The 14,389-nt window shown below is 34.6% G+C and overlaps 1 protein-coding gene and 1 long non-coding RNA gene across 2 annotated transcripts in view; one reads left to right on the top strand and one right to left on the bottom strand.

Moving 5' to 3' along the window:
* LOC109060243 (trichohyalin-like) overlaps positions 1-5,692 on the bottom strand; it is a 26,488-nt gene extending 20,796 nt beyond the window's left edge. Inside the window, exons 1-2 of the mRNA XM_042723196.1 lie at positions 5,576-5,692; positions 1,227-2,209 (exon numbers count right to left, since the gene is read on the bottom strand). Of these exons, the coding sequence (XP_042579130.1) occupies positions 1,227-2,194 (968 nt within the window). The 5' untranslated portion in view covers positions 2,195-2,209; positions 5,576-5,692. The remainder of the gene's footprint in view (positions 1-1,226; positions 2,210-5,575) is intronic.
* LOC122137316 lies at positions 5,593-13,528 on the top strand. The gene is made up of 3 exons (XR_006154769.1): positions 5,593-6,042; positions 12,850-12,943; positions 13,217-13,528. It is a non-coding gene; the product is annotated as an uncharacterized LOC122137316 (long non-coding RNA).
* The last annotated feature ends 861 nt before the right edge of the window (positions 13,529-14,389 follow it).

Consider the following 14,389-nt stretch of genomic DNA (forward strand, 5'->3'; position numbering starts at 1 on the left):
CCATTGACCCCACCACAAAATAATTACATTTTTTATGTTTGCTAAGAATAATATTTATATTTGTCATTAAATGTTTTTTTGTGTGTGTTACCGCCACAGTAGGCCAATGTGAAAAGAATATTTGCAACAAATTATTCAGCTACATTATTCATAAACACACTTTTTTTCTGATAAATGATTGCATAAATCATAATTGATTGGTTTATACTGGTGTTTTGAAGACTCAAATCACTTTTGCAATTTTTAACAAAATCAGTTAGGCAGCTAGATAACATTGTCTTGGTGACAAATCAGCAAAACTGACACAAACATTTAGGTTAACTGCGAAACAGGTTCTAAAGAAAAATGTTTATGTTAGGATACTAAATAAATGAAAAGAAAGAACATTTTGTCACATATTAAACTTAAACATTCGTTCCTGAAATATACAGTTTTTTTTTTTTTTTTTTTTTACGAATCTGCTGAATGAATGGCTCATTGAGTCATTCGCTTAATTTGTTCCTGAATGATTCAACGCTATTTCGAATGAATCCTCTGAATGAATGGCTCATTGACTCATTTGCATGTTTTGTTCCTGAATGATTCAGCACTTTTATGAATGAATCTGCTGAAGGAATGGCTCATTGTCTCACTCGCTTTTTTCGTTCCTGAATGATTCTGTGCTTTTTTGAACGAATCCACTAAATTAATGGTTAATTGACTCACTCCCTTGTTTCGTTCCTGAATGACACAAGCTTTTTCAAACAAATCACGATTCAATGACTCGCTCGGTTGTTTTGTTCCTGAATGATACAAACTTTTTCAAATGAATCTGTGTAATGAATGGCTCATTGAGTCACGCCTTTGTTTCGTTCCTGAATGATACAAGCTTTTTCAAACAAATCATGATTCACTGACTCGCTTGGTTGTTTTGTTCCTGAATGATTCAGTGCTTTTTAAAACGAATCCGCTGAAGGAATGACTCACTGGTTCGCTTGCATGTTTCGTTCTTAAATGAATAAGAATGAATAATAATAAAAAAAAACTGTCATGATGTTTGTGAAGCTGTTTCTTCTGGATCAACGACTTGAACTTGATTTGATCACCGGTGTGATTGTAGGCTACGTGTCAAATCATTAGTCATAACAGACATAGCTGAAGCAGAACCATAGCTGAAACGTTTTCTAATATGACTGAAATACAAGTATCGAGAGAGAGATGAAAAGAGATGAAAATGAAACAGAAACCTTTTAGGACCACCAGTGGATGGCAAGCGTGTCCTGGGCACGTCCAAGCTCAGATTCTGGATTCTCTGTTTAATATCAACAGATATTTCAGCAGCTGGATTGTCTCTTTTGTTGAAAGTGTCCCTGTGCTGAGCTGCTGTAGATCGATCGAAGAGAAGGCTGATCCTTCTCTTAATGCTGCCTCCGCTGACGTCCTCGTCTCCCATCTCTCCTTTATCCACTGGAAGCTTCGAAGGCTTGGACTCAGAAGGAGAATGTGGCGGCCACTCTTTCTCCGTCTTGCTGGTTTCAGCGTCTCTCCTCATCTCCTTCTCGGGTCGAGACGCTGACTCGAACTTGGAGGTCAGCTCAACGGAGAGACGATTTCGAGGTGGCCAGCATCGTGATGGCACTTTGACGTCTGCTTCAGTCTTGGCTGCTTCTCCTCGGTCCTTCTGATTGAGAATCTTTTGATCCTGAGAACCCAAAGATTTTGCTCTGCTCCTGGGCTGAACGTCCTTCAAATCTTCAGCGTTCACAGCAGGCTTTGAGTTTGGACCAGTTTGGTTATTAGAACCAGGACTCTTAGTGGGTTCTGGTTTAGGCTTAGCCAATAAGTCAGGTTTTGGGCCGAGTGGGACAGGTTTAGGAGCTGCAATTTGATTAGACCCATTTACGGTGCCATTTGAACCTGATTTTTGGGATTCTGATAGATTTGGACCACCAGCACCAGGTTTTTTGATATCCAAAAGTGCTTCAGAAGAGGCAGCTCGATGGAGCTCTCTGCTAAAGTTGTTTTTTGGGGCCCGGATTGGGTGGACGGTGGCGTTCCTTTGCAAGGCAAATGGTTTAGGCATGAGGTGGGGTTTTGGGCCCAACGCTGGCTTCCCAGTGTCTCCAGGGAGTGCAGAGGCGGAAACTGAAGGTTTGTCTGGGTTGATGAGCGATTGGCCCATTTCCCTTGTGGTTGCCTCCACCCTTGCAGCCATGGCTACACACTGCACCTGGATGGGAAAACAAAAGAGAAACACCCCTGTGGGATCTCAGTGGTATTAACATACTTCTTTGGGATGTTACCATAAACATGCTTGCAGAAGACTGACATGTTTGAATAAAGAAAGAAGAAAAAATATATCACAATATAAAATAATTACAAAAAGCATATAAATAACATAAAATAAAATACTTTCAAGATATATTCTCTTATCAAATCTTTTCTCATCATTCATTGCACTTTTGATCACTGGTTGAGCTGAGAAACTGAAAACTTGTGTCAGTGTTTTATGCATGCAAATGTGTCTGCAAAGGGAAAAAACACTGTAATTTGATATTTCAAATAAAAACAGCTGGAGTAAGTTTTACAAGAAAATACTATTTTAGTCTTCAAAGCTTCTTGTTTAATTCATGTGTGTTACTTGATGTCTCTTAGTAATTATTTGTAAAATTTACTAGCAATTTCTGATTGAAAAAAAAAAATTGTTCCAGCACCAATTATTTTTCAATCTCAGTGCAATTACCGGTAAGCATTATCATTTAGCTAAATGCATTACTAACTTTAACCCATTTAAAACTTAAGGATTTTTTTTTTTTTTTTGAGGAATTTTCAAGTAGAACTATATCTTTTAAAGCTAACATTTTTTTTAAATAAATAAATAACACCAATGAAAATTTTAGCCAAGTTTGTATAGCAGTCATGAAAATCTGAGGTTAAATGTCAGTCAGATTGCTAGGCTTTTTTTTGGCACTTTTCAAATGTAGTGTCATTGCATTTAATTTCTTTTTTTATGATGATATTCTTTCCTCTTAAAGCAACCTAAAAACGCTGATCACATCAGTAGCTAGCAAGACAACAAGGAAACCTCTGAGCATCAATATGAATGCAGTACAAGTGAGATAAGGAAAGTGTTACGTAATATCCACAAAGTAGTCAAATGTTTTTGGATGGTTTAATCAATTCTGGAAAGATTTGTTTGGATGTTCTAAGCCAGCTCTTCTGATTTAGATCACTAAGTAAATAAATAGTCACTTAGTGGACACTTTTAGGCATCATGAAGCATTTTCGCTTTCAGTACGGACAGAAAAAGATGTTAGGACCTGCTGAGGAGGACTTTAGTTGGTCGTTGTGCTCTGACCAACACAGTGGTTTGTATGGTTAGTTTTAGAAGTTTGCCCCATTTGTTAGCTGCATGCTGTAACTATAACATTACATGAGCAAAAGTTTTTTTTCTCAGTTAAAAGCCATTCAAAATATCTTCTAAACAGAATATCTAAACATGCTTAAAATAAAATGAATTTACTTGTAAAGATGTTTTCAGAGAACATATCCTGAATTCCATTTATATTTTATCTCACCATTGGTAAAAAATTTTTTCCATGTTTTAAGCACAAACCCTAAATATTATAGATTCATGCTATATATATATATATATATATATATATATATATATATATATATATATATATATATATATATATATATAAATAAATCTATTTAATATAAATAAATTAAATTTAAGATGCTCTGGAAATTTTCTTTTTATATATCTTTTTATATCATTATATCATGTAAATCATCATTTTGTGTTAAGCATGTTGAATAAGACAAAATGCTGATTAAAAAATTCATTTTTTACATTGTAAATAGAAGAAAAGTCATTATATCATAGAAAGTGTTTCATTAGAGCCACATTGTAACTTCCTGGCTATTGCTATGCAGGCTAATGGAGATCTCTAGAGCTATATCAGACCTTTTTGTTGGAGACAGAATGAATGAATTAATGAACACTTTGAAGCAGGTATAAACGTATTAATACAGTGCTCTCTGGGAAAGACACAAAAGGCCAATCCAGTTGGTTGAGCTCTCTGAGGCCATGTTACTCTGGTTGGGCTAGATTTTTAAGTTTTTTCATCCAACTAGAGTTACTCAAACAAGAAATGACTAGACGTTTCACTGCAGGCTATTTATACACACCCTGCATGACCCACAATACATGACCAGCATCACTTTCACCTGGCGTTTGACTCTGATATCAGCAGTCTGCATGCAGACAAACACCATCACATGGAGAAATTACTCATTTGCAACCAGTCATGCACTAGCCTGAAATGAACTGAAGCAATCCGAATGTTGACATTTCGAAACCATCGCCCATGTTCTCTTATCATTGTGCAAAACTCACAGTGCAAAACAAGTTCGAGCCTGGCTTATTGTGAGAGCTTTGAAGAAATCCCTTCCCCAGACTGCAAACAAAGTTAGGCAAAGCTGAGCTAACTTTCTGTACTTTCTGACTTCTACTGGCCACAAATGCTTCAGGCGAAGACACTGAAACATTATCCACAGGTGAAAAAATGCTCACTTTTTGGCTTGGTGTAAATCTGTCTTCGTTCAACAAACCGGTCCAACAGCAAGCCAGTATTGTCAGATGAGAAATAGCTAGACAAAATGTGTTATACTTAAAATATATCGCAATACTAATAGCTTACAGCCAGCAGTTATCAGACAATCCCTTATCGCTATTTATTGGAGTTGCTGACAAAGCAGCATTTCTACACAAAATACTGAAAATGACAGCTTAATTACTTGAGAAACCTTACCAATCATTTTGACCTGGGATGGTCAAAGGACAGAGCTAATGTTCAAGGTAAGTAAGTTCACAGCATGTAAGTAGATTTGCAGAGCTTTCACTCACCAGGAACACATGCAAATTATTATGCACAAATTTACATGCTGAGCTTATAACATGGCCAGTGGGTGTCTGGAGAGGAGCAATATACCCTCCTTATGTTCATTAGCCAGGTTTATTTATTTAACTGCGTTTCTGTCATGCTTCTCTGAATTTACATAGTTCAATTTCACAATAACCTTTTAGTTAGAAACTTTACTAATAACTATAATTTATTAGTTAATCAATTAAATGCACAATCAAATATCTCTAAATGGCATCAAACTCAGATTCATATATTAATGTTAATGAGCTATTAAAGTTAAGCATTATATAATGTTATCAACTTGTTAATAAGGCTTTTACATACATAAAAAGCAAAAAGTGGGGAAATAGAAAAAAAGAAAAGCTTATATAACAGGAGCACAGTAATCTGCACCTGTTGGTTGGTAATAAGTAACTTATGAATAAGTGCCTCTTACAATAAACCTATATAAAGCTGTATAATATAATATAAAATAAAATAAAATAAAAAAAACACAATTTTGGCAGTTTAGTCCGGAGGTACTATTAAGTATACAGAATGATTAACAAAATAAATATTACAACCGAAATAAGTATACAGTTTATTTACATTAGAGAGTAAATGAATGATGTCATTGGCATATTAAATACACAAATAAACAAGTTGAAATAATGTGAATTTACCTGTATAGTGATAAAATTATTCCATAAGATATAGATACATATAGATTCCAAGCTCAAACACACGTCTGCGTCCTTTTGGATTGTAGGTGTGCAGCTCAAACTTTAAAGAAAAGAGGGCGGGTCGCAAATGTATGAATCCTACTATGGCGACTGTGTATCTCATGAATATTAATTTTACGTTCTTTGAGAAGGGGAGTGTCCGCTCCTAGCTAATATTCACAAGACTTCGGCAGAGCCTGAATCGTTTATTTGATAACTTTTTTTGCCTTTCGTCCAATCATCAAGTAGCTTGGCGAACGTCACGGTACGTGATTAATATTCATGAGCCTGGCCTGGAAGGGCGATTCCTGTCAGCAGCACGCGCAGCGGCGGTCTCGAGGTGTTGCGCGCGGCCACTCCTCTCATAAACGTGCTCAGCCTTCAACCGGAAAAACCAGTTAAGCTGAATGGAAGGAGAAAGACACGGGGTGTGTATAAAACCCGGTATGAGATGGGAGACACACAGATATAGGTACATGTCCCATGATAAGCTATTATATGAAGATGCGTGGGAACTAATTAAACTGGCATGAATATTTGTTAAAGGGATACTACACCCAAAAATGAAAATTCTCTCATTATTTACTCACCCAAATTTCGTTCCAAACCCGTAAGACCTTCATTCATGTTCAGAACACAAATTATGATATTTTTGATGAAATCTGAGAGTTCTCTGACCCTCCATAGACAGCAAGGGAACTACCAAGTTCACAGTCAAGGCACAGACCCTTATAAAGGACATCTTTAAATTGGTCCATGTGACATCAGTAGTTCAACCATAATTTTAAGAAGCTACGAGATAATTTTTGTGAAAACAAAAATGATAATAATAAAAAAAATAACGACCTTATCAATGTTCTCTTCCGGGACAGTCTGCATGCATTATCAAGAGTATGGCACATACTTGTGCATTGCTCTGCTGTAAACAAGGCACAGCACATGCCTTGTTTACAGGCAGGAAAATCATGCATGCATCGTGATACTCCCCATAATGGAGCCAGGTTGGTGCGGAGTAGAATTGTTGAGTAAATTCGTTATTTTTGTATAACTATCCCTTTAAGGCTGTTAAAGCTGTTTAACAGTACTTTGTCAGTCAACATCATCGTTGATCTTTACGAACTTTTATTTTCTAGCTAAATGCTTTTTGTTTTTGTCTTTTTTTAAATACTGTTTAACAGATTTAGGGTGAAATATGGCATGCCATTTGTCTATATTTTATTGACAGTAGAGTATAATATGAATATCTATCTATCTATCTATCTATCTATCTATCTATCTATCTATCTATCTATCTTAAATTTGGTGAATCATAAGCAAAGGACATCAAAAGTATTGTTTATTTTGTTGTTGCTAATTAACCATGCAGTTAGGGTTGTCTTAAGACTTAATGTACATTTGGTGTGACATAACATACAGTTAGACTTTGGTCAAATGTCAACGTTTTACAGGCTAGTTAGCGGTATAATATCTAACTAGAGTAGAATGATTACAGTTATCTATACTGTAATGTTAGCACTCTCACTTTGTTCAAACAAATTCTATAACAGCGCCAGCTGGATTTATATGATTAATATGCAATCCAGTCTGATTTAATATTATATATAATCTAAAATGAATTCAAGTTTATAGTGAATTTTCAATATATTTATGCCTCCACTGCAGCTGTGTACAGATGATTTTTTCCCCTTGACAGAAGTCTATAGGAATTACGAGTGAGGAACATAAACAGGAAACACAAACGACTAGTGGACTAAACAGAGACAGATTTCAGAAAATCCATAGAGTAGATGGGTCAGATAAATATAGTGCTATCATATCGACCTGTAGATTCATGATCAATAGAGCCATGCATGTGAGTTAATAAATGCTGTTAGTGACCATGAGTTGGTGTCTAAGTATCTTTGATATATTGTTATAGTTTTTAAATTAATATTTTTACATTTTTCATTTCCAACTACATATATATATATATATATATATATATATATATATATATATATATATATATATATATATATATATATATATATATATATTACAATCACATGTATATAGTCATTTATTGGACTAATTCACCCAAAAATACACCCTGTTCCAAACTTTCTTTTTTTGCATGGAATACAAAAAGTACTATTTCATAAGCGTTTGATATAACTTTTGTGCTACATTCCAAGTCTTCTAAAGTCATATGACAGCTTTATGTGAGAAACAGAACATAATTTAAGTCATCATTGCTGAAGATCTGCCCGTCTGTCTTAAATCTCATTATTTCTTTATTCATTTCGTTTTATATATATATATATATATATATATATATATATATATATATATATATATATATATAGTGTGTGTGTGTGTGTGTGTTGTGTATTTGATAAAAAACAAACACAAATACAAAAAAAATTCACATATATATATATATATATATATATATATATATATATATATATATATATATATTTTATTATTTATTATTTATATATTATTTTTTTTTGCGGTTATCTCAGTCATGCTATAGTGTTATTTTGTTTTAACACATTTTTTGTTCTATAAAAATTCAACCAATATGTGTTACCAGGTTTGATATCACTTCATTGGCTGCAAACCTGGTGCAATGCAATATTTATATGCCATATTTTAATTTAATGTGAATAAGATTTAAGAACTATGACAGGGAGAAAGATCTGAATGAAGGATTTGTTTCCTACAAACACTCAGCTTTTTTCTTCACAAGACGTTAATTGATGGACTGGAGTCATGTGGTCACACTTTGCTTTGTTTGAAAAGAAAGATTATGGTCTTACATTCTGGTAAATCGCTTGTTTCCACAAGGACAGGATGAAAGTGATAACTACTGCACAGACTTCCTCTTTTTACATCTCCCAGATAAAGTTTCAGACACCAAGTGCTGCAGACACTGAGTGAAATGACTCATCAAAATGATTCCACTTCCTGCTGAAATGGTTATTATCATAATCACATACTTATTGTTATCACATAAACATAAATATAGAAAGTAAACCTGACTTGGCCTGTGAAACAGCCGTGTGTGCAGTTAAATGAGGCCATTGGCTTTTTCTGCAAATTTCTTTTGCATGTTTGCTGTCATCTGGTGGAAAGTCTTTGCTGCTGCGGTTTAGGTTTCCTCTTCAGACAGGGGTATCTTTTTTTTTAGGTCAAGGACCCATTGATGAAAATAGACAGAGCAGGGACCCTTGTTACAAACTGTGAATGCAAAATTTGTTATTGCATTTTTAGCCTAACCTATAATATCATGTGTATATTACCATAGTCTCATATTTACTTACATTACGCCCTTAGAAATAAATGTTCCAAAAGGAGACATTCCAGAATGAAAATATATTATGTAATATTTTAATAATATAGCAATTATGTATATATAACTAATTTTTGTGGAAAAAAACATACGTATGTGAGTGTAAACAATTATTGCATGACATCCAGTTGATGTTCTTTGAATTAAGCCTTTCAGCTTTGTATGGTTTAATATTTCATGCCAGGTTAAAAAATTTTTTTTTTTGCTTATTGGATGACAACATTCAATAATTTAGGAATAGCAGTAGGTGCAGTTTCCTCCCCGTGCTCATGTTACCTGCACGCCACACCCAGTAATCACAACTGATGGCCTCCATTAGGTGTTTGATCCATTTTTTTATGACATCCAAACAAAGATCAAATGGGTGGAGTCTTCTCAGTCCATGACTGGGCATGTGTTTTCTGTGTGAATCTCATTAAAATAAATACATAAGACATTATTTGGAGAATAGATTAAGGCATAAAATTAGACAACATTTACAGTATGTATATATATATATATATATATATATATATATATATATATATATATACATATATACATTTTCTGAAGAAAATGTGAGGTCTGGTTGCCTGTGCAAAATTCTGAATGTTGCTAAATGGTCAAAAAGGTATTGTAGGTGGTTGCTAGGGTGTTTTCTGGATGGTTACTAGGGGATTGTTTACTGGCCCAAGTTAAAAGAGCCCACCCTACACAGCAAAGTTTACTAATTTATCATACTACATACTTGAGTTTATTAGTTATGAGCAATAGTCTTTGCAAACACTGTTAACAATATTTTTCCTTTGCCACAATGAACTGAGTTTATTTATGTCTCTTAGCCATTTGTATTATCTCTTAGCCAATTTTATAATTTGTATAATTTTTAGGCAGATCCCTGTCGATTTGGATAAAAGCGCCTGCTAAATGAATAAATGTAAATATACATTTGTGCACTTCTGTCTTTGGTCTAAAGAGGGCGCAAGAGGAGAGGAGACCCCATTCAACTCCATTCAACTTTCCCAACTTATCCAAATTACATTAAGTAACTTTAAGATGTGTTCGAAATATGTTTTAACACTGTAAAGCCTGGCATAGTAGTCCAAAAATAGAACTGTTTATTGAACATTTAGATAAAAAAAAAAACTAAAAATGTTTTTTGCTCTATATATTTCCCCAAAAGAAAAATGCTTAGTTCATAATCAAAGCTCTGTAGATTCAAAACATATAATGCAGTGCAATATAATGATGATTGAGAGATGAACGAATAAACGTTCCTCAAAACCCGATGATCATATTTCATATTGACATCTAAAAAAAATTGTGTGAATAATCAAGTAGCTAAATCTTAGTTGCTTCAGTCCAGTAAGTGTTCATCTTGAAATATTACTAACAATATAAGATATTCTTACGTTTACTTTATAAAAATAAGATTTTCAAGAAGAGCAAAAAGACAACCTGAAGGTGGACATTTTTACAATTATACTAAAAGAGCTTGCTAAAAAAGTTTAAACTATCAAACAAACGACACCTGTCACCAAATAATCATTCAGTTAGTAAACTAAACTACGTCTTGGCCAAACTTACTTTTTCAGAAAACATATGAACACAGAAAAGAAAACGGCAGTTTTTTCTTAGACCATAAGGTCTTTAAATATATTGTGAATTTTACTAGGCTAGATCATGCTGATCACAAATGATTCAAGTTATGTATTTCATTATGTTTCTGCTCAGACCCCTCCTTCATTTCAGAAGGATACTAAATCACTCGTTCATACTGCGGTGATCCCATCTTTGTGTTAACAATTCATCCTGTCTTCCTCTTCCCTGATCTCCCGTTTCTCTCTCGGCACTTTTGCGCCCCTCCCTCGCGCCGTCGTTGTGTTTTTCTTCCTTTCTTCCACTCTCACCAGGTAACCAGACCTCCTGTGGGGGGTGTTGAGTTTCCACTTTCCCAGAGAAGGAGACAATTTGAGCCTCACAAAGCCCACAAAAGCTGTACGCCACCGTCCCTTCTCTCTCACTCTCGGCCCTTTCTGCCTCTAATTCGCCACTGTCCGTGGGCCTTCCTCACTATTCCCTTGACGGTTTATTTCTTTGCGCTCTTTCTCTCCCTTTTATCTGTGTGAATCTGATAAACAGACAAAAATAATTGCAGGGCAAACTGTGAAACACATCCACACATTGGCAAAAATCACATCAGGCCTCACAAGAGATGGGAAAGAATTAAAAAATCTAATAAAATGAACAGTGATTGGTATCTTCTCTGCTGCTTCGCTCGATACAAAACACTCGAGTGTGTGTGTGTGTGTGTGTGTGTGTGTCCAGCTGGTCAGCAAAGAACAAGTGTAACTGAGTCGATGTGGCGGGGGGGGGGGGGTTGTCTATATGAGTGTTGGTTTACATTGTGCAACGATGGCCGAGCCGAGATTCACCCTTTGACCTCTCATGCTGTCACTCATCCAGAAAAATACTGCGTCATTATTGTTGCTGTTAAAGGAGTCATTTATCAAGAAATGAAATTTTGGCCATTGTTTATTTACCATTATAAAACGGATAGTTCCAGTCCTTGATTCTGATTGGTTGAGCCGCGTTTGAAGCTGTTGTAAATTACTCTACAAACATACACCTTTGTTTACATCTGTGTGTTGCTCGGCAACCACTTTGTTGGAACCGCAACTGTTTCTGAGGAACTACATTGTTTGGTGGAAGAATACTGTTTTTATTTATATCATTACACTTTATTTGCTCTGCTTTTATTCTGTGAAACCTTACTACGTATATGGAATAACTGTTTTATAAAAGCAATATGCCCCATGAAGCCATGGTTTACAGTGAATTTATAACAGCTAAAGGCTTTGCGTCGTGCCTAACAACACCCCTCAGCTGTTATAAATTCACTGTAAACCCCGGCTTCTTGGGGCTTGTTGCTTTATTCTGTCTTTGTCATCTGTGAAACTCGAGAGCAGATGATTTATAGCATGTTTGTGCTGCACTTTTCCATGCAGTGAAGGCATGCAGTGACCACAGCGGAGAGAAATACTTTAATTTTGGTCAGTTACTCACAAATGCTTATGAATTAAGAAGACTTGGAAATTTTGTGCACTGGCAAAGCAGCATGTTTCCTATTAATATTTCTGTTAGTAAGTTCTAGGTTGCTTAAATGTTTTTAATGTAAAAGAGTATTTTAAACATGCTTTAAAACAAAATAAATTTACAAAAGTAGCAAAAGCGTGCACGTGTGTGTGTGTGTGTGTGTGTGTGTATATATATATATATAATATAGATATATTATATATATATATATAATATATATCACTTTTTTTTTACTTTTTTAGGCACAAATCTAATCTCATTTTAATGATGGTTATACTTGAAACTTTTTTTTTACCAGTTTTGTAAAAACATTGCTTCTCAAAAGTTTGGGGTTAGTAAGATTTTGTTTGTTTCAGCAAGTTCACATTAAATTTATCAAAAGTAACAGTAAATACATTTAGAATGTCTTCTTCTCTTTCAAATAAACTTTTAACTTATCAAGAAAATTGTGAAAAACCACAATTTCCACAAATATATGAAGCAGCACAACTGTGTTCAACATCAGCATATTAGAATGATTTCTGAAGATCATGTGACACTGAAGACTGGAGTAATGATGCTGAAAATTCAGCTTTGATCACAGAAATAAATTACATTTTACAATATATTAAAACAGAAAATAGTTATTTTGAGTTACAATAATATTTCAAAATTTTACTGTTTTTATTGTTGTTGTTTTTTTTTGATCAATGAATGCAGCCATGGTGAGCGTAGAGACTTCTTTCAAAAACCCCAAACATTTGAACGATAGTGTGCATTGATTTTTTAAAAGGATGATATTTTTTGTGGTGCTTTTTAAGTGTTTTTCTGGGTTGTTTTGCAGCTCAACTGCCCTGTATGATTTCATTGTATGGAAAGCAGCTTGGACATTCTTCAAGTGTTCTTTTGTGTTCCATGGAAGAAAGAAGAACATGAAGGTGAGTAAAAGTTGAGAGAATTTTTTGAGTCAATTATTTCTTAGTCTATTTAAAAGAGTTTATATTAGGTTGATGTAAAAGTATATTGGGAGGCTGTGTTGACGTAGTGGCTTTTCAAAAATAAAAAGAGGAAAAAACATAATGAATTCAGTTTTCACTTAATAAGTCTGGGCCTTTCCAGCAGCCGAAATGGCAAAAATCAAAAGAAATGACAAGTCTGTTAAAACAATCTCTCTCTAGATGAATTGCACAAACTGTTAAATGCTTTTGCAGGTTTGGAACAACATGAAGAAACTGGGAAGAAATGGATATTCAGATTCAGATAATTATTATCAATTATGTTTTTAAATCTTCTGAAGAAAATATGATTCCTCATGCAAAACTCACCTCCAAGATAGGGAAAGTGGTTGCCAAGACATTACTTGTGGTTGCTAGGTGGTTGCTTTCTGGCTGAAAGTCATAAAAGTTCACCCTCAAAGTCTCTGTTATATTCTGGTCTCTCTCTGTGGCCCTGTTCCCTTCTTATGTAGGATTTTTGTCACACATTTTATTTTACCGTAAGTCTACATATATTTTACAGTTTATAGAGCTAGATGGAATGTGTAAGATATATATTTATTTATTTATTTTTACAAATTTTTTTTTGTTCCCATGCTACTTTATAACAATTAAAAAAAATTCACCTCATTACTGTTGAAAAGTTTGAAGTCAGTGAGATTTATAAAATCAGTATTAAATTATTTAACTATTATTAAATTATTATAATTATTCAGCAAGGATGCATTAAATTGAAGCCATGTGACAAACAGAATCTATGTGGCATTAATCATTTAGTCATTACAGCAAGATTTTTTAGTGAACAATGACTAAAATATCACACAAGTTACATTTACGTTGCTTTATCAGTCTTTTTAAAGTTTGACAGCTCTTATACTTTAATTTGATGGAAAAGAGCTGCATGTTCATTTTGCCTAACATCTGTTTTTATGCTCCACAGATGAAAGAATTTGACACAGGTTTGCAAAACAATGACACAATGACAGAAAATTAAACAATGACAGAATTTTCATTTCTAGGTGACCTATCCCTTTAAGATCACACCTGATCGGATGGATGTTAAACAAATAAAAAGTAAAAATAAATATGCCCTGGTCAGTAGGGGATTCTCATGTCCTCCGTCTTGACCCCAACCGAAACCTGTCACTAACCTGTTCACTAACCAGGCAGGGTGACGCTCCAAATGAACCCGCAAAGAGAGGGAACGCTGTGACCCTATAAATAGAGGCGAGGAATGGTGCTGATGTGTTGAAGGAAGGAGGGGGGCATGGAAAAAGGATTAAGAGAGATATTCGGCTGGTGATCGGGTTGTTCTTGCAGCCTTGGATCTCTGACTCAGGTAATTTGGATAGCAGGAATGTCACATGGGAATTTTGTGCGATCTTGATG

The sequence above is a fragment of the Cyprinus carpio genome, chromosome B5 (assembly GCF_018340385.1).
Source record: "Cyprinus carpio isolate SPL01 chromosome B5, ASM1834038v1, whole genome shotgun sequence".
Taxonomy (NCBI): domain Eukaryota; kingdom Metazoa; phylum Chordata; class Actinopteri; order Cypriniformes; family Cyprinidae; genus Cyprinus; species Cyprinus carpio.